At 43.8% G+C, this 20,254-nt stretch overlaps 1 protein-coding gene across 6 annotated transcripts in view; it reads right to left on the bottom strand.

Annotated features, from left to right (window-relative positions):
* The window catches only part of RHBDD1 (rhomboid domain containing 1), a 160,573-nt gene that overhangs the window by 60,229 nt on the left and 80,090 nt on the right, over window positions 1-20,254 (bottom strand). For 2 of the 6 annotated variants that reach the window (XM_045867847.3, XM_064587157.1), the window contains one exon: window positions 13,056-18,470. The exons of 3 other annotated variants lie outside the window; for them this stretch is intronic. In XM_045867847.3, coding sequence (XP_045723803.1) covers window positions 18,379-18,470 — 92 coding nt within the window. In that variant the 3' untranslated portion in view covers window positions 13,056-18,378. Of the gene's footprint in view, window positions 1-10,726; window positions 11,525-13,055; window positions 18,471-20,254 lie in introns of those variants that run through there. One more of the 6 variants, XM_045867848.3, reaches the window with a different exon arrangement.

Genomic DNA, 20,254 nt, shown 5'->3' with positions numbered 1-20,254 from the left:
AGACTAACAGATTTTCAAGGGTTCCTTGTTTGTGTAGAAATATACCCATTTCCATGCCCTTCTGCACTAGACAACACTGGACAGTGTCTTTGCATCCAAGCAGACTTCCCAAACCACCCCCTTTCATCAAGAGCCTAGGTGGCTCAGGTGGTTAAGTGTCTGCCTTCGGCTCAAGGTCATGATCTCAGGGTCCTGGGACTGAGCCCCATGTTGGGTTTTCCACTCAGTGGGGAGTCTGCTTGTCCCTCTCCTTCTGCCCCTCCCCCCACTCATGCTCACATTCTCTCTCTCTCTCTTAAATAAGTAAGTAAATTCTTAAAAAAAAGAGAGAGAGAGACTAACCAACAGTTTCTGTTATCTAGGTGGGACTGGCCTGGCTTCTGAGGGCTCCAGGGGAAATGAGAACATGTCAGGAAAACTGAGAACTGGCTCGCTCCAGGAGGAAGGGCCCTTCCTCGAGGGGCTGACCACTCTGAGGAAGGCAAGCAAACTGTTCCTGAGGGAGGGCCTCAAGGGCATCTACTCCACAGGTGTCCGACACGGTCCTGTCAGAAAGAGTCTCTCTTTATGCTCCTTTATCCTCCGGGCACCACGTTAAACCTTGGGAGACCCCACATGAGCTCAGGTCTGAAAGCTCAAATGTTAGAAATGGAACTGCTGACTAAAGGGAAGGAACGTACTGGAAGCTTTAAAAACACAATTTTCTTAGCACCACCGGGAGACCCGACTCTCCCCATGCCCTCCGCGGGGTCACGGCACTGAATGAGCTGGGGCAGCCAGCGCTGCTGCTGGTCCATATGTGGGCCCAGGCCTCATGTGTGCCGTGCGAACACAGCCTAGAAGAGATACATGGCCTGAAATGGTAAAGAAGGCACCCGGTCACCTACGTGTGAGGCCAGGCACCTTACAGGAGCAAGCTCCAATTACAGGACAACGCCCTTGGCTCCAGATGGGTCACCACCACACTGCCCTCAGTGAGGGGTACCAGTCACTAACGGGTAGCCTTTGCAAATCACTTCCAGGGTAAACTCGTAATTTATTTTTCAACCAACTAGAAGAATCAAATGGCCACATGTCTCTTCTGAACATCTTCATTAATGAACAAGAGACCAGACAGAAGTCTCCACCTGGATCATCGGGACTCGAAAAAGGCAACGCTCACACAACACCACGGGGTCAGGTCCTGGCTCAGCTGAACCACATTTGAGTTCCACCCTCACCGCAGTGCCCAGAGACCTGCCCTTCTGGGGACTGACCCTGAAAAGATCCTGTGAGCCAAATGTTAAGTCTAGTAAAATTTGGTGGGAAGGAAACGTGCTCTCACATTTCAGTTCTTTTGAGTGGTGACCCACCTCGTTTGATAATCTTTAGCTAACGAGAAAACTCACTGCCTTCTTCCTACGATGAGAGCTGACATTCTGCTGTGTGTCTTCCAGGCGTCCGGTGCAGAGTGAAGGACTGAACGTGCATCATGTGACGTGACCCTCTCGCAGTGATGGACAGAAGGAGTGTGCCTTACCAGCCAGTGACAGCCAAGAGAGAACACAGCTAGTTTTCTCATTTTCATCCCCCTAACCTCCTTTATTTTGGTTTAGCGCTCGTAATTTCTAATTCTACCAAAGTTTCTGAGGCAGTCTGAAATTTTAGCAACTTGCCTCTCCCCTCTTTCCTTAATTTATATGACCAACATTAACTGAAAACACCAACTGGGGGTCAGGCACCATTCTAGATTAAGGACGAATAAGGTACAGTTTCTTCTCTTGAGGAGCCCATTTAACCTAAGATGAATATGGCTATATGGTTTAAATGAGTACATATGTTCACATCCATGAGACCTAAAGTGCATGAAAACCAGTATTAAACGTATAGAGAATTTCTAAAGCTAACGAGGCCACCTAGACACCCCCTTGTCTTACAGATCCTGAAACAGAGTTCACAAAAGCTAAGAAACTTTCCCAGCTCCCTCAGCTAAACTGCATAACTCTGGAACTAGAACCTCGCCCTCCTCATTCTTACGGACTACAGACATGCCTCCGAGTCAGCACTCAAACAATATATGTGCTGCAACCAGGTTTCCAGCAAAAGGGGTCATTCTGATGGCTCAGCCGGCCACAGGGCATTGCTGGCCTTGCTCACATAACACATAACCCGACTCTGTTAGAACTTCTCTTTGATGTCAGGCCACAAATACTCAAACATGCAGTTGGTGGGCAGTGAACCTCCCATCAAAGAGTTCTGTGTTCCTCAACGAACTGCTCCTCCCACCTGGTTCAATAGCGAGCAAACAGCGCAGCTAATTTCAAACCAAACTTCAGACCTATATTTGACAGCAAAGTATGTTCAGAACTTTTGAGTGCTGGGCAAACATGACAGTCGGAATCCTAACTATTTATTCAAATTGTTACACCCAGTGCCGTGTAAAAGGAATCTTTGACTCTGGTCACTCGTCAAGGTGTAGGCTCCTGGGTAAGGATGCCAAAGTGTGGCAAGGCTGTGAGGCAGCCCCACCACACACCCCGCAAACCCACAAGTCCAGCACATGCCCGGCGGCCAATCTAGTACCTGAACAAAGATGGGACTCTCAAGAGGGAGCAGCTAGGAGGGTCAATGGTCAGGATTATGATTTTAGGACCAAAGGCTCTGTTGACGGTAGAGATGTTCTAAGGCTCACAGAAATTCTGGAGGGGGATACAATCAGTGGCAATTTTGTCCATGAATGAAGGAGCTCTACATTCTTCTAATTTGGTTTTCACTCCTTAAGACAATAATGGTGACAGTCATGAAAGACATTTTCGAGAACGATGATCTCTAGAACTTGCAGGCTTGTTTCCTCGTGGTCTAATTTACCATCTTCTCTAAAAAGAGAACAACTCGAATATAACATATTAGAGAAGTTCTTGCTGAAGGGGACTGGGCAGGGACGAAAGAGTCAATAGGAGAGGTGACATCTAGGAATTGCTTGGGAAATACACCCAAGGCCATGGAGTTTTACTCTAAATAAATAAATACCAGTCTTCCGATGGGGATAGTTTTGGGTATGCTATTGCAAATAATATGAGGAAGCAGAGTAGAAAAGGGAATATGAAAATACCACCTTCCCAATTTCCTTAGACAAAGAGGCCAGACGTCTCCCCTCAGGTACCCACTTATCCTTAAATTGATGGCAGGCAAATCTCGTTCTTTCTCTGGTGAGAATATGCTTTGGGATTCCTGCCACAAATTAAATGCCCTCAATGAGTTTAGGAAAAGGTCACTTAAGAACCATATAGGTATATACATGCATGCAGAAAGGAAATACTGAAAGTGAACAAGAGTCTCTGGGTTGGAGTTCAGGGAGGAACCGCCATGAGGAAGGGCAGTGCCAGAAGGCCCAGTATAAACTCAAGAAGGGCTCTGCATCTTCTTATTCTGCAGGCCAGGTCTACTAAGAGATTTGAAAAGAAATACAGAAGACTAATTTAGCAGTGGAGAAACTGAACTTTTACACGCCCAATTTTTATGCGATAGGCTTCCTTCCCCATTCTAGCTTTCGCTTATATACAGAAGGATTCAGGAATACACAAGGTCACTTGTGCATGTGCAAAAAATGAGCAATAAAAAAGCAAGACATGTCAAATATACTTCAAAAAAGGTACCCTGAGGAGCAAGAGCTTGATCCAGTGTGGAGAGACAGACCCTCTGGACAAGTCTGTCCTGGTCACTGTGGTGTTGCTAGTGCAAGTGGCCAATGAGTATTTGCTGAATGACAGAATCCCAAAGAATTTTCATGGATGGAGGGCAAGTTGCACCATTTCTGCCTTAATCCAGAAACTCAGCCCATCCACCAGCTTTGCAGGCTTTTGAGTTTAGTTCATGTATACTCTGGTGGCCTCCAAAGAGGTTTGTGAGGAGCAAGTACTCCCACTGTCCATCCACATAATCATGGACCCCTTTTCTAGGGTGAAATCAGGTCTGAGTAAGAAAAGGATGGCTTTTTAGATAATCCTAGCCTCACCCCTCCTCATTTAGTCCCTTTGTATTTCTTTCTTTCATAAGAAAGGAGCTCTCTCTCTCTAGCTTTCCACCATGTTCAATAGGTCACTCGCTACCAGATCCTAGAGCTTTGAAGAAAGATGAAGAGTCACCTTCGGATTAAAAAAAGTCCCACAGTCATATGTTTTAATATGTTTGACATGCTATAAGGTAGGACTTCCAAAAATAAAAGCCCACAAAGTCTTCAAACATCCCCACATGATGGACAGACATCTCTGCTCTCACGGAGCTCATAGTCGAGTGGGGTCTTAGGCACACACCAACAGCCACCATCCCCTTGTGAAAGAGCTGAGAAAGTAACTTCTCTGAACCTTAATTCCCTTATGAAAAAACAACCGACCCAGAAACCACAGCCTTCATGGCAGTTTTGAGGACCGAAATAAAAACAAACAAACAAACAAACAAACAAGACGGGGAAGTATTTCACAAGTTCAAACTGATGAGAAGTCAAATTGTTACCCCCTGAAATCTGGGGACCCCTGGGTGGTAAATGTCTCTTACTATGTTTGACGCTGCACCTGCTGCCTCTGAAGGACTGGGTCTCAGGATGGACACATCTCTACCAACCCTAAAAAGATGTTCACGATGGATAGACACACATAAACCAGGATGCTTCATGCACAGACAGATCTTGGTCCGTATCACGGGACTCCAAAGAGACAGAGGTTGAAAAAAAAAAACAAACTTCTTTTTGGAAAAAACATGAAACCAATTAGCTTCAGCCCTAAGCAGGCACCACTATTTACTTGCCCTAAGAATGAAAAGCCATAGGCTGCTCCTGAATTCAATTTTACTTCTCTCTTTTGTAGACATTTTATGAAACACCTAAATCCTCCCAGCTGGCAATGCTAGTAGGTAAAAGGGGAAAATGAACTCCATTTTGGGAAGAAATGATCACGTGGCACAGCGGAGAAGCAGACCCTAGGAGGCAGTCTGGCTCTATTATTTTCCTTTCTTCTTTTCCCTCTTCTTTTTCGTGGGCACCCGTTCGGGGAGCAGCATGGGAGAGAGCAGGGGTGGGATACGACCAGGTTAAAAGCAGCCCAGGACACAACAGAAAACACTGAAGGATAAATGACAACATTTATCAACTCGTGTGAAGAGAAAACTGGTGGCTTCAGATGTGTTAGGCTAGACCCTCCTTCTGGCTTCATGACTCCCTTTGTGGCTCACCACAGGGTGTGTTAAGATGAGGGGCAGTGTGTTTAAGTAAAACAAGAAAACAAACCAAGAAAAATTTAGCGCGATGAAGAGGGAAGATCTCCTAAAAATTCTTTACTACGACTTCAAACATGAAATCACATTTACAAAATAACATTTTAATGACTTAGGCATAAGTGACTCGGGAACATATGGATTAAATTTCCTTCAAAATGTATATGGCTTGAACAATGGGGGGGGGGGACTTGCTTGGCAAAATTAGCTTGGTTTGCAGAGCACAGCTCTGGAAAAAGGAGAAAAAAAAGCAGCGTGTCAAACTGCACTCACTGGAGCATCCCTTTCTGGAATTCTCTCTGGTGACTGAGTCAATTGGCTCCATCAGCCATTACCTAAGAAACTTGGAACAACTTTCTTGGAAATGGTTTAATTCTTTTTCCCTATTTAGGCAAAGTATTTAATAAGTTTATAATAAATGACTCTTCTTCATCCCCAATATCGTGTCAAAAACAGAGGTCCGCTTCTGTAAAAAAAAATGTTGAGTCGTCTTAGGCCCAGAGCAAATGGCGTCTGTGTCTTTTCGACAATGAGGTGCAGCTACGTACACAGAAATGTTTTTATTTCCTTTCAGTCCATTTAGAACAAACTTTTGAGAATACCTTTCTTCCCCCTGAGTTAAAGCTGCAAATTTTAGGCAAAGTCCACAATAATCAGGCACTGTTTTACCTGCTCAGACATTTTTTTTTTAACCGAACTTCACATGCAAATACTCCATCATCACTATAAACTACCTTAGCATCCGTAGTGTTTACTGATTCCAAAATGTACCTTCAAGTATCATCTCATTCCATCCTAGGGGACAGTCATGATGAGCATTCGACCCTTAAGTGAGCAAACGGAGATCAGGTTCACAGGAAGGTCCTAGAGCACCTACTAGCCAATGTAGCAACACCAATTGTACATTCCTGTCTTGGTATCTTTTATTGTCCATTTTTATTTTTATTTTTTTAGAAAGAGAGAGAAAGGGAGAGGGTGCGGGGGGTGGGGAAGGGCAGAGGGAGGGAGAGAGAGAATCTCGAGCAGGCTCCACGATGGGTGTGGAGCCCGATGTGGGGCTCGATCCCACGACCCTGAGACCATGACCTGAGCCACAGAGTCAGGCGCTCAATGGACAGAGCCACCCAGGCGCCCCTGTTCATTTTTATTAATATTTAATAGTGGTGCTCTCTAGAATGCCTCCTCCCTTTATCCCTGAGTCCTAGAATCTCCACTCTTTAAGGACTGGAACAAATGCCACACCTGTCAAGATAGGATCCTTGAACACTCAGCCTCTAAGTGTGATGGTCTATTTTTTAATGTGTCAACAGGGCTCAGCTGTGGTCTGTAGTTACCCCATCAAACCCCAACTGGGGTGCCGTTGTGAAGGTATTCAATAGATATGATTAAAGTCCATAACCAGGTGACTTTAAGGGAGATTATTCTAGATAACCTGGGTGGGCATAATCCAGAACGGCCCTAAGACCAGAGCTCAGGTTTCCTTGAAAAAGAAGAAATCCCACTTGTGGATGGCAGCTTCAGCCTGCCCGCCCTGCAGGCATGCCCTATATATTTCAGACTACCCTGTTCAGCGCCCTCCAGTGCATAAGCCAATTCCTTGCAATGAATCTCCTAATACGTGTCTCCCACTGGTTGTTTCTCCCTCTAAATGATGTTCCTGTCATTTATATAATTCTTAAGCCATTTCTCTAGCTCATTGCTAGTACTGTAAGTTCTTTGCAGGCAGGCCCAGGTCTCGGGCCTCTCTGTAAGCCACACAGTACTTAGCCTTAAGTATGAATAAATATTCACGGAAGAATTAAATTATGTAATGCAAGAGCAGAAGAGAGTGCCTCCTCCTCCTGTGAAACAAGTAAACCTGATGACAAGATGCTCACGGGGAAGGACAAGCAAAGGAGGGTCACAGCCTTACAGGTGATTTCACCAAGGGGAGATTTCTGTCACCTACAAACCGGTTACTGGTTTCTCCTTGCCGGACAGGACAATCCTCTGCACGCAGGACAGTTAACATTCCTGGGCCTGCGGCACTGAACGATGATTACAACCTTTCTCCTTCTACCCTGTCGATGTGACAACAAAAAAAGACACGTTTCCAAATGAGCCCCCTGCAGGGGCCATACGATGCTTATCAAAAATTGCCTTCTTAGCATTATAGCAATTAAAATTTATCAAAATACACAGTAAAAAATTATACCGACAATGGCTTCTCCTAAAACAAGTTGCGGAATTATGGATCACAGAAGTGGAAACAGACTAGCAGGTTATCATGAATGCCAACAAGCGACCCCATACAGGAAGTCACAGGCAGGCAGGAATAAGGGATCTCAACTTCAGACACTTTACCCAGGCTAAGGATATACATCTCTTTATTAATTCAACAAATACTCAGGAGCCCTTCTGTGAGCCAGAAACTCGTTGTTACTAGCTCATGAGAAAACAGCTACAAAGATTTTCGGGGAGTGCAGAGGGTACATTTGGGATGTCCTGACTTCAAATATTAGTTATGTGGCATTCATGGGATTCGTTTTGGGGGATCTGGGGACCTCATAAACAGGTGATCCATCTTCTACATCACGGCCTCAAGGTGATTTCCAGACCAGCATCAGAGCATCATCTGGGAACTTGTCAGCAAAGCAAATTCTCAGACCCCCATCCCAGCCCTGCTAATTCAGGAACTCTGCGGATGGGGCATTCTGCTTAGTGGGGCATTCAGCAGGTCTGGGGTGGTGTCCCAGAATTTGTATTTCTAACGGGTTCCCTAGGACACATTTTGAGAAACCGTGCTCTAGATCTGCACTAGTCCAGTGGCCACTAGCCACACATGGCTATTTACACTTAAGTGAATTCAAATGAAGTAAACTAGAAATTCAGTTTCTCAGCTGTATTGACTACAGTAGTAGTCCGTGGTTTTGCTTTCCGCTGTGAACCATGTATCATCACGAGATCAACAGCAGCCCAAGGCTACGTCATTCCCTTCACTTCACCTCATCCCGTAGTCATCTTATCAGCTCACATCATCACAAGAAGGGTGAGTACAAGGTATTTTGAGAGAGACAGAGACCACATTCACTTAGTTTCTTATTATAGTCTATTGTCACAATCATTCTATTTTACTATTGTTGTTCATCTCGTACTGAGCCTAATTTCTAAGTTAAACTTTATCATAGGTATGTATGTATAGGAAAAAACGTCGTTTATGCAGGGTTCAGTAGTATCTGCGGTCCCAGACGCCCATGGGGGGCCTTGGAATGTACGGAATGTACAAGGATAAGGGAGAACTGCTGTACATTCCCAGGGCTCAGCACAAGTAGCTAGTGGCTAATCGACTAGACACCGAGGACACAGACCATGTCCATCACTGCAGGAAGTCCTGTTGGACAGTGCTGCTCTCAGTTACTGACAAGCCCCCTAGAAGACCCTTTCCATATATAGTCAGGTACTGTAGGCAGAGAAAAGACCAATTGCATGTATTAACCTTACAATGAAAAGCACAAGGCCAGATGGTCCAAGTCAAAGGCAAAAACCGCTTTGTGATGAAGCTTCTTCTCACATGGACCATTCCTGTAGCTCCAGGAGGAGTAACATCAGGGGTTTCCTTATTGAACACCAGCTAAGGCTGGGGGATCCAGTGGCAGTAATGCAACTGATGTCAGGTATCAGGTTCCTTTTCATTAGTTATCGGGGATAGAGGTGGGGGTTAAGAAACTCGAGCCTTTAAAAGCACAGGACCCCTGTTCTAACTCCGATGGAACAAGAGACAAAAGCAGAATCTATAGCACCAGCCACTGTTCATTTCCTAAGGAGCTCTTGTCAAGGCCCTTGCTGACCTTGGCCTTCCTGAATCCAGGGCCCATTTCTCAGCTGTCATCCCACAAGGACTACGAGGGCCATCTGGCACAGCTGAGCGCTCCTTCCTCCTGGATTTATCTTCAAGGAGCCACCCTCTCTTCTTCTCCATTTTCTCCCCACATTGCTGGCTCCTTCTTCTCACTCTCCTTTGCTGGTACCTTCTTTTCTCTACAAACTTCATGTCGGAGCGCAGGCACTCGGTCCTCGATCGTCTTCTCTATTTACACTCACCTCCTTGGAGATTCCATCCAGTTTTATGAGTTTAAATACCATTTATGCCATGCTGAGGACTTGCAAACATATTTCCAGACCACACCTATCATCTGGCCTCTTACAAACCACCTCCTCACCATCCCTATGTGGAGCTCTCATAAGCCTCTCACTCTCTCCAGGCCCAAGACTGAACTCTGTTTTTTCCCCACAGATCTGTTCTCTCTGCATGTTCAGGTTAATGGAAATTCCAACTTTCCAGTGCCCTCAGCCAAAACCTCAGTCCCCTCTCTCTCCTTTCTTACCATCACAACTATTCTGTCAAAAAATCCTTCTGCACCACCTTCAAAATGTACCCAGAAGCTGACCTCTTTGCATCTCCTCCAGGGCAGCTGTCTGATGGGAGCTGTGGTCCCCGCTTGCTTGGACTGATCTGCCATTGGGTTTAGGGTCCACCATCTTGAGATCGTTACCTTAGTTACATCTGCAAAGACACTTAAGATACGGTCACATTCTGATGGGGTCTTTTGGGAGTCACCACTCAACCCACTACGCTGCTGTACAGACCATTGTCAACACAGCAGCCCAGGTGATCCTTTAAAAAAGTTAAATTATGTTACTCTGCTGCTCAAAACCCTCTCATGGTCTCATGTCAGGAAAACTAAAGTGCTTAGACTGGCCTAAAAGGCCCTACATGATCTGGCTTTTTTACCTCTCTATCTTCACCTACCTTCTGGGCAGACAGCACTGGCTCAGACTAGTGCATGTGGGAAGAACTGGAAGAACGTGAGCCATGTTTTGAATTAGCACCAACAGGACCTGGTTACTGACAACACTTGATGAGGAATAAGTCACGGAGGTAGAAAGGTATTATGAATTTGGTTTTGTACGTGCTGCATTTGGAATGTCCTTGAGTGTGTTATATGTAATTTCAGAAGCTCAAAAAGAGCTTCCTCTGGTCTGAGGAGATAAATTTGGAAGTTGCTGGCTTACAAACAGAAACTGAAGCCTTGGGAGAAGAACGCCTGGGTGGTACAGCTGGTTGAGCGTCCAACTCTTGGTTTCAACTCTCACGTCCTGGGATTGAGCCCCACGTTGGGCTCTGTGCTCAGTGTGGAGTCTGCTTGGGATTCTCTCCCTCTGCCCCTCCTGCTTGTGCTCTCTAAAATAAATAAATAAATCTTTCTAGGCAAGTGTCCTAAATACAACTTCTACCTGATTTCTTTTTTAAAGCTTCTCTCTACTGCAGTGGTTCTCAACTAGGGGTGACTGTGCCCCCCAGGAGACTGTCGACAAGGTCTGGAGATATTTTTGGCTGTCACAACTAGGCGGGCAGGTGCACTCCATCCAGTGGGTGGGACCATGTACTACTCAATATTCTATGATGCACAGGACAGCCCCCTGCCACCTCAACAAGGGACTATCCAGCCCAAAAGGTCAATACTGCTAAAGACAGCCTGCTCCAGAGCAAAGCTCCTTGAAAATGCAGGCCATTTACAACAGACAGAAGAGGGCTCAACTATGGGATCGAGGTAACTATCTTCAAATTTTCTGTCCCAGAAACATCCCAATGGCCTAAACAAAACCAACTTAGTTTTTGGAAAAGGCATCAAAACAAGTACACAAAAAGGCACAAGGTTTAGATAGTAAGAAAGCCTATGGATGCACTTGACTTCTCCCTCCTTCCTTGCCTTGCTTTCCCATCCTCTCGTTTACTTCCCGCGTGGAGAGTTAAGTTCTAATGATAAATTCATCTTGACAAAATTCCTTTACCAGAAGTAAATGTGAAAGTTGGAAGAATTTAGTAAGACAGGCTTTTGCCCATATATAGAAATGATGAAAGACCAGGCCACGATTAAAGTCTGAGCAGAGTAACATAATTAGCAAATTTATGAATGGGTCTTCTTTTCACGGTTCCACTGTCAGGACTAATTACTTATATTAATTAGAACTGTCAACACATGAATATGCTTGTTGAGGCTGCTTCCTATGGTAAAATACGAGGCTTGTAAATATCAAGACACTTGGAAAGATGCAAAGACTTTCATTTATTAGAAGCTCTAAATGATGTGGAGGCACCGGCTACACAATGAGCCTTGGGAATGGACTGTAAGTAGGTTCCTAGTTAACGAATTTGCTGTTTGTTCTTCTTTGCTTAGGCATTAGTCTCCGTGTAGCCTCTAGACGAAATAGCTGATACATCACTCCTTTGGAAGGACTGTGGCAAGGATAAGGAAAGAATGTGCACGTTACTGAAAACTGGAAAGCATAGCCAGGATGGTTAAGGTAGGCAGGAGGGAGCTCCTGTCTCTTCTCTGAGTTGTCAGACCTACTGTAAAATAAGTTTTAAGAACTGCTTGAGACAGAGGGGAAAGACAGCTGGGGGACAAAGAACCAGAGTTGGAACACCACTTTTAACTCTGTGTGACCCCGGGTAAGCAGACAAGTTACTTAGCCTCTCTGTGCCTTGGTTTTCTCACCTGAAAAATGGGACTAGAGCCCAAGCTTGTCCAGAGTTGTGGTGAGCTTCTAATGAGGCCATACACGCAAGGGGCTTCGAGCAGCACCCAGGTGAAGCATGTACTAGCTCTTACTGTTTTCATAACACTCGCCATCTGGGATGGGGGCAGAGACAGAAGTGAAGACTCCTGGAAGGAGATCTGTAGAGTGACCTGCACAGTGATGAAGAGCTCTGGAGTCAGACAGGTCTCGATTCATACCTTGACTCTATTACATTTAATTTCTGAGCCTCAACTGTGCCTGTCTTGGAAGTTCTCGTGAATAGTAAATGGAAAAAAAAAAAAAAAGCATGTAATGTACATGCTCTGCGTGGTCTGTAAGAGGCTTGCTAAATGTTAGTGCCTTAAGTGTTCATTACCATTATTACCTTTTGGGAGAAATCTCGGAAATCGAAATGGATGCCAAAAGAAAGGTTTCGGTAAGTGATCTAAGATAAGTGGAGAGAGAAAACGTGTGGCAAAGAAGAAAGGAAAGCGAAGTGGCAAGAAGAGGTGCTAGAGTGAGTGCCTTCTGTGCCGTGTGTCCTTCATCCATGTCTCAGGTGGCGGCCACCACCACGGGCCTCGAGCACGGCTTAACTCCCTAGCCACCAAATCTCCATAAATCCCTTAATGACCCTGCTCATTGGTGAAGGAGGGACAGCTGGGATTCCAACTGGGGGCCTGACTGACTGCAAAGCCCAGACCCAGACTGTGTTGAGGTGGGAAAGTAAGGCTGCAAAGAGCTTCACCACAGACTGAGGGGTATACAGACACTAAGCTCTTTCTGCTTCCTTTTTCCTTTTTCCCTTTACATATAAAAAATAGTAATCAGGGGCGCCTGGGTGGCTCTGGCGGTTAAGCATCTACTTTCGGCTCAGGTCATGGTCCCAGGGTCCTGGGATCGAGCCCCACCCACATCAGGCTCCCTGATTAGTGGGAAGTCTGCTTCTCCCTCTCTAACCCTCCCCCTCCCTCTGCCCCTCCCCACTGCTTGTGCTCTCTCTCTCTCTCAACCTCTCTCTCTCTCTCTGGCAAATAAATAAAATCTTTAAAAAAATAGTAATCCAATTCTTGATAGGCAAAAGCTTGTTCTGGCTGGTTGGCTAAACTTTACCTGATAACTACCATAAAATGCCATAAAATGTTAAATTAGGGTCAGTTAATCGTTTCACTTTTAATTCCCTTAAGTACCAACTTGGCACCAGCCCACAAAAGGCGAATCATTCTGTGTTTTATTTGACAAGGTCCTTCCAGGGACTCCTATTTCTGACAGTGTAAGATGGCCTATCTCACCAGTGCTGCAGGGAGTGGTCCAGAAATGACTGAAGAGGGCATCTATCTGCTAAGATCTCTCCTAGTCCAAAGGTTTTCTATTTCCGAATATCGCAAGATGTCGGTACTACAATTGATTTCAATTGAAAATCTATTTCTGTATAAAACATATAAAACTAAAAAAATAAATAAATAAAACATATAAAACTAGACAACTAATAAAATGTGGTAAGTTTGACACCTAATCTTGTCTAAACATCGTGCAATACCTTAAAACCAATCGGGTCAAAAGTTTATAGCATCAAAATACTATATGAAGAGAACATCTAGTTGGAGAATGTTCTGGATCATTTCACAAGGTTATTTGTTAAATGCAAGATAACAGAAAATCCACAGAAGTTCCTAAAGATATTAAAAAGGAAGCTGATCCACACTAACCACTGGAACCTGTTAAAACTTATTTTAAGGATATATCTTCCCACCTCTACTCTAGTTGCTCACTAATTGCTTTTGAAGCAAGACAGACACCAAAGGATCCTCCTGACAATCCTCTAAGGTAGTGGAGAATCTTTAGTAATGGTTAGAATGTGCATTATTGCACATCAAAGAACTCTTTTTTTTTTTTTGATTGCACATTATGCTTAAAAATGAACTTGCATGATAGAGTAGAAACAGCTCTAAGAGGGGAGTGTAATGATGTGGATTCCAGGACAAGCCCCAGGATAGATAAGCCATGAAGCTCTAGCCAATAACAACCTTTTTCCCCAGGGTACACATTGCCAAGGTGGTTAGGACCAGGCCATTCCTAACGCACTTACAGACTTAGAATCCCAGGAATCACTATGTTAACAAGAACTCTGGGTGATTCTCATAAGGCCAAACCACTGCCACGGGGCCCACAGACGAACAGTTCTGCAGTTGCTGGGAGTGTTAGCTGAACTCTTTAAATGGCACAGCAGACCCGTCAGGTTAGAATCATCTCTAATTGGTGATCTCGTGAACTGCAACTTCCCTAACCATGAAAAGGCCTGTAAATTTCATTCCTCTAAGAATAAACATGTTAAAAGGCAAAATAATAATACAAAGAAGGACTACGAGCAATAATCACTAAAATCCACTGCATTGTTCAGTAATATTTAAGTCTGGAGAATAAAATAAACAAAAACCAAACATGTTATAATTTCTTAATTGCAAGATTTCCAATAAGAATTGGTATGTGATATAAGACGGGCTTAGTATTTGTTTTTTTGTTTTGTTTTTTCGTTTTTTTTTGTCATGGAGACATGTCAAGAAACCATGTACCACCCTTTCTTCCATCCTTCACATCCCTAAACATTCCCAACCAGCCTTCCCCCTTCTCTTTTACTAACAATGGTTTCACCTAAATAAGAGCTATTTTTGCTGATGCCTTAGTACTTCCCTCCCTCCATACACCCTTCCTCTTTCTCCCTCTTGACCAAGTTCTCTGAAGGCAGGAAATGTGGTCTTCATCTTCATTTTGGGGGAACAAGGGGAGCTATCTCGCCCCTATGTGGCACAATATGCGTTTTCCATACATTCTAAAAAGTATATATAAAGAATTTAGAAATCTAGGTACTATTGAAATGGGTGGTATTATCTGTACCTCCAACTTAAAAAAACGAAAGCGCTCACTGCCTTCTGTTAGAGCTCCTTAAGGAGCGATGCAGAGATTAATGGGAACCTCTCACCTTGGTCTTCAAGGATCTCTCCACCTGAAGACTGGGCAAGATTACAAAGAATCTCTGTGCACACTCCCTCAGGCCAACCCCACCAGCTGTGGATCCCGACTCGTAATTTTAAAAAGGTCCCAATGTGATTCTAACAGAAGGGCAGCTAAGCACCACCAAAATCTCTAAACCATCTCCTCTAGTTACTTAAATACTAGTCAACTGTATGTTTGGTCTTTCTTGAATTACAGTCCTTGGATGCACCCACGGTCACCATTCACTTACGGAAACACACGGGACAACAATGGTTATTCTGTTTTCAGAAACCAAGTGAGGTCACCACAGTTAGGAATATATTCAGTTCTCCTTGCTGACGGTGAGCTGTATCTTTCAGAAAAGTCCACTCTCCTTTATTCTTAATATTGCCTTTCCTGTCTTTCCACTGAATTGGGAGATTCCATCTACAGTTAGCTGATGTTACCTGTGGGTTGGAAAACATTTTGGGATTTCATATCCCCTGGACTCTCACATGTATCCACTGCAGGCCCTGAAAAGACTCAACCATGAAATCTGCCACACACATTCCCATACAAAGCTTAAAGTGGGCCAAGAAGACATACATTAACCTCTCTTTGGAAAACTTAATCTGAAACTTTTTGATGAATAATTTACACAGCTCTGATTCACTAAAATTTCTAAAATTTCATTCCAATAGGAATGAGTATGAATACAAAAAAAGAATTCACTAAGCTAGTAAAGTACTAGTAGCATTTCATAGAATACTAGTACTATTATTATTAATTAAAATTAAAACCCTACCAATACAGTACGAGAGGGAAAGTAACAGTGACTGAGTCCAGAGACTCTGGAGCCAAGACTGTTTGGGCTCACATCTACCGCCTACTAGTTGTGTGACCTCAGTCAGCATCCGTTTGGTTTCGTCTTTTCTGGAATCGGTAAATAGTAAAACTCACCTCATTGTTGTTGGATCAACACGTGCACACGCACACGCACGTATACACACAGATGCAGGTCACTTACAATGGTGCCTGGTATGCCAGGACTCACTTAAACTCCGTCTCTCCCCCTGCAACCCGATCCTCACACACAGCACAGTGACCTTCAAATCCGTATTTGCTCTTATTGCTCCCCTACTTAAAACTCTCCCTGGCTTCCACCATCCCCAGGGCCAGCTACAAAACCCTTAAACACCACGTACAGGACCTTTCACAAGTGGATTCCCACCTAGCTCGCCACTTGGGGGCTCCACGTGAAAAATATCTTGCAGGCCCAGACAACTTGGTTTTTCCAATGGGCCATCCTCTCAGCTCGGGGTCTTCATCCATTTTCTCTGTTCCCCTCTTGGTTCAAACCCTTCATGACTCATCACTTTCAGGGGAACAACCATAATCCTTAGATGGGCCATGGTCTGGAACCCACTAATTGAAACTTAGGGTCCATAACCCAGATCACCCCCAACTTAGATACGATACAGCCATTCATATGAGAAAGGATGCTCACTACCCACGTGTTCCATCTGCTGAACTTTATGACACGTAAGGTGACGGCAGATGTTATGACGTCACTACTCCGGAGGAAGATCCCTGAATTCTGAGTCTCGAGTGAATGGCGTCCTCTCTGTATGACTCTGTCTTCTGTTTGCTGTAGGTGCAATTTTTAAGTTATTTTCACATTAAGGAGTTGTTTCTCTGTTCATGGAACTGCAAAGAGCAGAGCAAGGCATGCTTTTTAGAAAATACAAGTCTGGGTGATTTTACGGACAGCGCTCATTTGATCTCATTATTCGGCCAGGTAATTGACAGGAAAGAATGTCCTAATTGCTCATTAACTCTGAAGATGTCCCCCTCGCACGGTGTCAAGGTCTAAGAGACACAGGGTACACAGCATCTGTACAAACAGCTGCTGCTTTGGGGGACAAAGCTTTAGTTTCATGCAGCTAAAAAAACAGCAGATGTTTTTGATTTGGGCTTTAAACAATCTTATCTATAATCGAGTAGAATTTGGTGGGGAGTTATTTTCTCCTCGGGCTAATAAGATGAACCACATTGCTGGTTAAATGCTATTTTTCCGGGGCCACATGGTTTTTCACAACCTTTGCTGATGGAAATCATTTTTGGTTCGATTGTAATCTGCCAAAATGTAATCTCCTCCGGAGAAAGGCTCTCCCGTGAAGCTCTTTCACATCCACCCACCCGTCCCTATATGCAGGGGACCATAATGAGTAAAATCAGAGCAGAAACATGCCATCAGTGTAGGCACACCTCAGGTCCCTTCCTCACAGCATACAAAGAAATCCAGAATTCCACTGAACAGATGCCCACATACCAAGAAGAATGGTCTACATGTTTCTGTGATACGGAAAACATTAACATGATAATTAGCAAATCATCAGGGCTACCAAGGGCTAGGAAATGTTGTAACTTGACAACCGTCATCGTGTCAAAATTATGCTCAAAATGGGCCTTGCTGGCCTGAGTTATCTAAGTCAGGGGCTTAGTCCCCTCTGCACCCCCAACTGTCTCACCAAAAAGCATCCTCTACACAACAGCAAATTACTGGGGGTTTAGAATTTATCTTTGTCACCGCAGCGTGTGCCAAAAGAAGGGCCCTGCGAACCCCCAGAGACGCAGCTTATTTAAAGTTGTAATGAAGACAGCAGGTGTTCTATACAGATGTCACTTCTTCTAGAAGACACTTATTAAACACTTTATCTCCCTTAATGTCGAAGGACTAGCTGCATTTTGTTTTCTTTCAGCATCACTGTAGCCAAAAGCAAACTGTTTCTTTTTAGTCTCACTGAGCTGAAAATTAAAAACTACTGGGCTTTGGGTGGTTTAGGTTGATTTGTAAAGAATTCTAAATGCAGTGATTCAAGAGTCAGCCCATACTGTTTTCTGGTAACACAAAACTGTATTTTGCAATACAAAAATGCTCTTTTTTTTTTTTAAGATTTTTATTTATTTATTTGAGAGAGAGAGAATGAGAGACAGAGAGCACGAGAGGGAAGAGGGCAGAGGGGGAAGCAGACCCCCCGCCGAGCAGGGAGCCCGATGCGGGACTCGATCCCGGGACTCCAGGATCATGACCTGAGCCGAAGGCAGTCGCTTAACCAACTGAGCCACCCAGGCGCCCCCAAAAATGCTCTTCCACAGAAAGCACGCCATACTTCTCCTCTCCCTGGTGACCCAAACCTCTGCGTTCCAACTACCACACAACCTTTCACTCAGATGAAGCGGAACAGATAGGAAAGGACCACTCTCCATAAAATGTACGAAACTTTACATTTCATATACATACTGTCAGGTAAAATGGAACTGCCTGGTGCCATGGTTCCTAACCTGTGTGCTAAAGCAGCCACAAACTAGGAATCCAGTGTGTCCTGGGACCTTAAGAAGGAAATCACTACAGTAGGCAGGGGAGCTAGCTACTGATGACAGGAGCAGCAGGCCTTCTTGTCTGCAGGGTATGGATAACTTTAGCTTGGAAGGTTCAGAATAGAGAGGAGAAGGAAAAGAGATAAGCAAAAAGGAAAAGGGGAGACAGGATCTCACTGGGCTCTTCTCAGTCTCCCCCATCACTCTGACTGCCCATCAGGAGCCCGCAGAGGTTGGGAGCATGAATGCATGACGTAGAGGTGTCTGAATTTTTCTGCAGCAACCTGATGCCTTCAACAGAATGGGGCCTGGAGAGAACATCAGAGAAGGCATGGCTAATACTGAATATTTTTAGCAATGCATAGATTCATTTTAATAATATGTTTCTCCTTCTAAAGGTTCCACATGATTTTGCAGAAATTTTAGAAAATGGAGTTAAGCCAAAACAAGAAAATAAAAGTCACCATAATCTTATTCTTGAGAAATAAGGATAATTGGCATTTTGTTAAATATTATCCCAATCTTTTTTACAGCACATTTACTAGGTCTTCCAAAAATAAATGGGTTTTTACTAAGAATACTGCTTATATCCCTGCTTCTCATCTGATACACCATGAACCTGCCTCTCTGTCTTTTTAATGGCTGAGTATTATTCTACATCATGATTTATTACTCTGTCCCTTATCGTGGCATGATTAGGCCATTTGCAATTTTTCCAAAGCAGATGATTTCAATGTAATTTTAATCAGCTTAATATTTATAGTAATCTTCATAACATTGCACAATTTCAGTCCTGTGTTATAACAAAAATAGATTTAAATAACACAGATGTGACACAGGAAGATTTCTGGTCCCTAATTGAGATTCATGAAGATATATAAATACATATTATGCATGATTCTCACATCTGGCTCTCCATAACTAAGTACAACAGAATTATAAATAGTTCTGGACCCTTGGAGAACTGCCATGTGATGAAACTAGACCACTGTGAAAGCTATTTGTGATTCTCTAATAAATGGAAATCAACATATGACTCTTGATTTTTCTTACTAGCAACACAACACAACAAAATGGATAGAAGACTGCACGACTCTGAGCAAGAGGACTTTGAGAGGCAGAGCAGACAGCATTAGAAATTCTCTCGGGAATAATTCCCACTCACAAGGAGCGGGAGAAATGTGTAACAGCCTGATGTAAAATTCTGATGTCTTCAGCCACACTTAATGTGAGCACATATTCTTTTTTGTTCTGAATCATTTCTCTTCAAAAAGGAAAGCTACTGAACAAAAACAGAACCCTATTTAAATGAACGATACAAATATCTTTAATTAAAATGTCACTAATGTGTCTGTATTAAAAATATTTTCATGCTCATATGCTACAAATTTTTGTAGAAAGGAATGACAGCCAAGCAGATGATTTATGATTGTGTACAGTAAGCATTTTTTTTTTTTTTTTTAGTGTGTGTGTCCTATAAGGTACCTGAGATGCAGGTTTCTTGTGTAAAAACCAACCAAACAAAAGAACTTAGCCAATCATTTATGGACAGGTGAGGACCACAGTAAGAGAAATGTCCTTGTTATTCTAGAAGTAATAGTCTTTCTAAATGTAGCCCAGACTGTTCCTGAGCAGCCACACCCATCTCAGTTCTCAGAATTCTGAATTCGGGAAGATCACAACAGCCAATCCACCTCCCAGAGCACAAACAAAACTCCAGCTCAGTACCGTCCTGACTACATGGAGAGCAGTCTCTACTGTAACTGACAATTCGGCGGCAGCCTAGAAAAGCTTCTTCTAAAAAGGGTCTGTTGTATGATACAAAAGTGTCCCAACTAGGAACAGAGAAGTCTGGCCTCCTTGTCTGTTGTTTACAACTTAGAATGTGACCCTGGGCAAATCATTTAACTTCTCTGTGCCACCTCTTCACAATCTGAAAAACGAAGCTAACTACAAATGCTTATTTTGTAGCGCAGTGTGGGTATGTGAACCTTCCCAGCACCATGGACAGGCACTTAATTCTTGTTGACTTGGAAATAATTTCACCAAAGCATTTGCGGTGCTTTCTTTTGGGCGCCCATATTATGGATAG

Source organism: Mirounga angustirostris, unplaced genomic scaffold, assembly GCF_029215605.1.
Source record: "Mirounga angustirostris isolate CCGP_5_RB_7025 unplaced genomic scaffold, mMirAng1.0.hap1 SCAF_3, whole genome shotgun sequence".
NCBI classification, from domain to species: Eukaryota; Metazoa; Chordata; class Mammalia; order Carnivora; family Phocidae; genus Mirounga; species Mirounga angustirostris.
The sequence above is the reverse complement of the archived record's forward strand: the minus strand, read 5'-3'. Positions and strand labels throughout refer to the sequence as shown.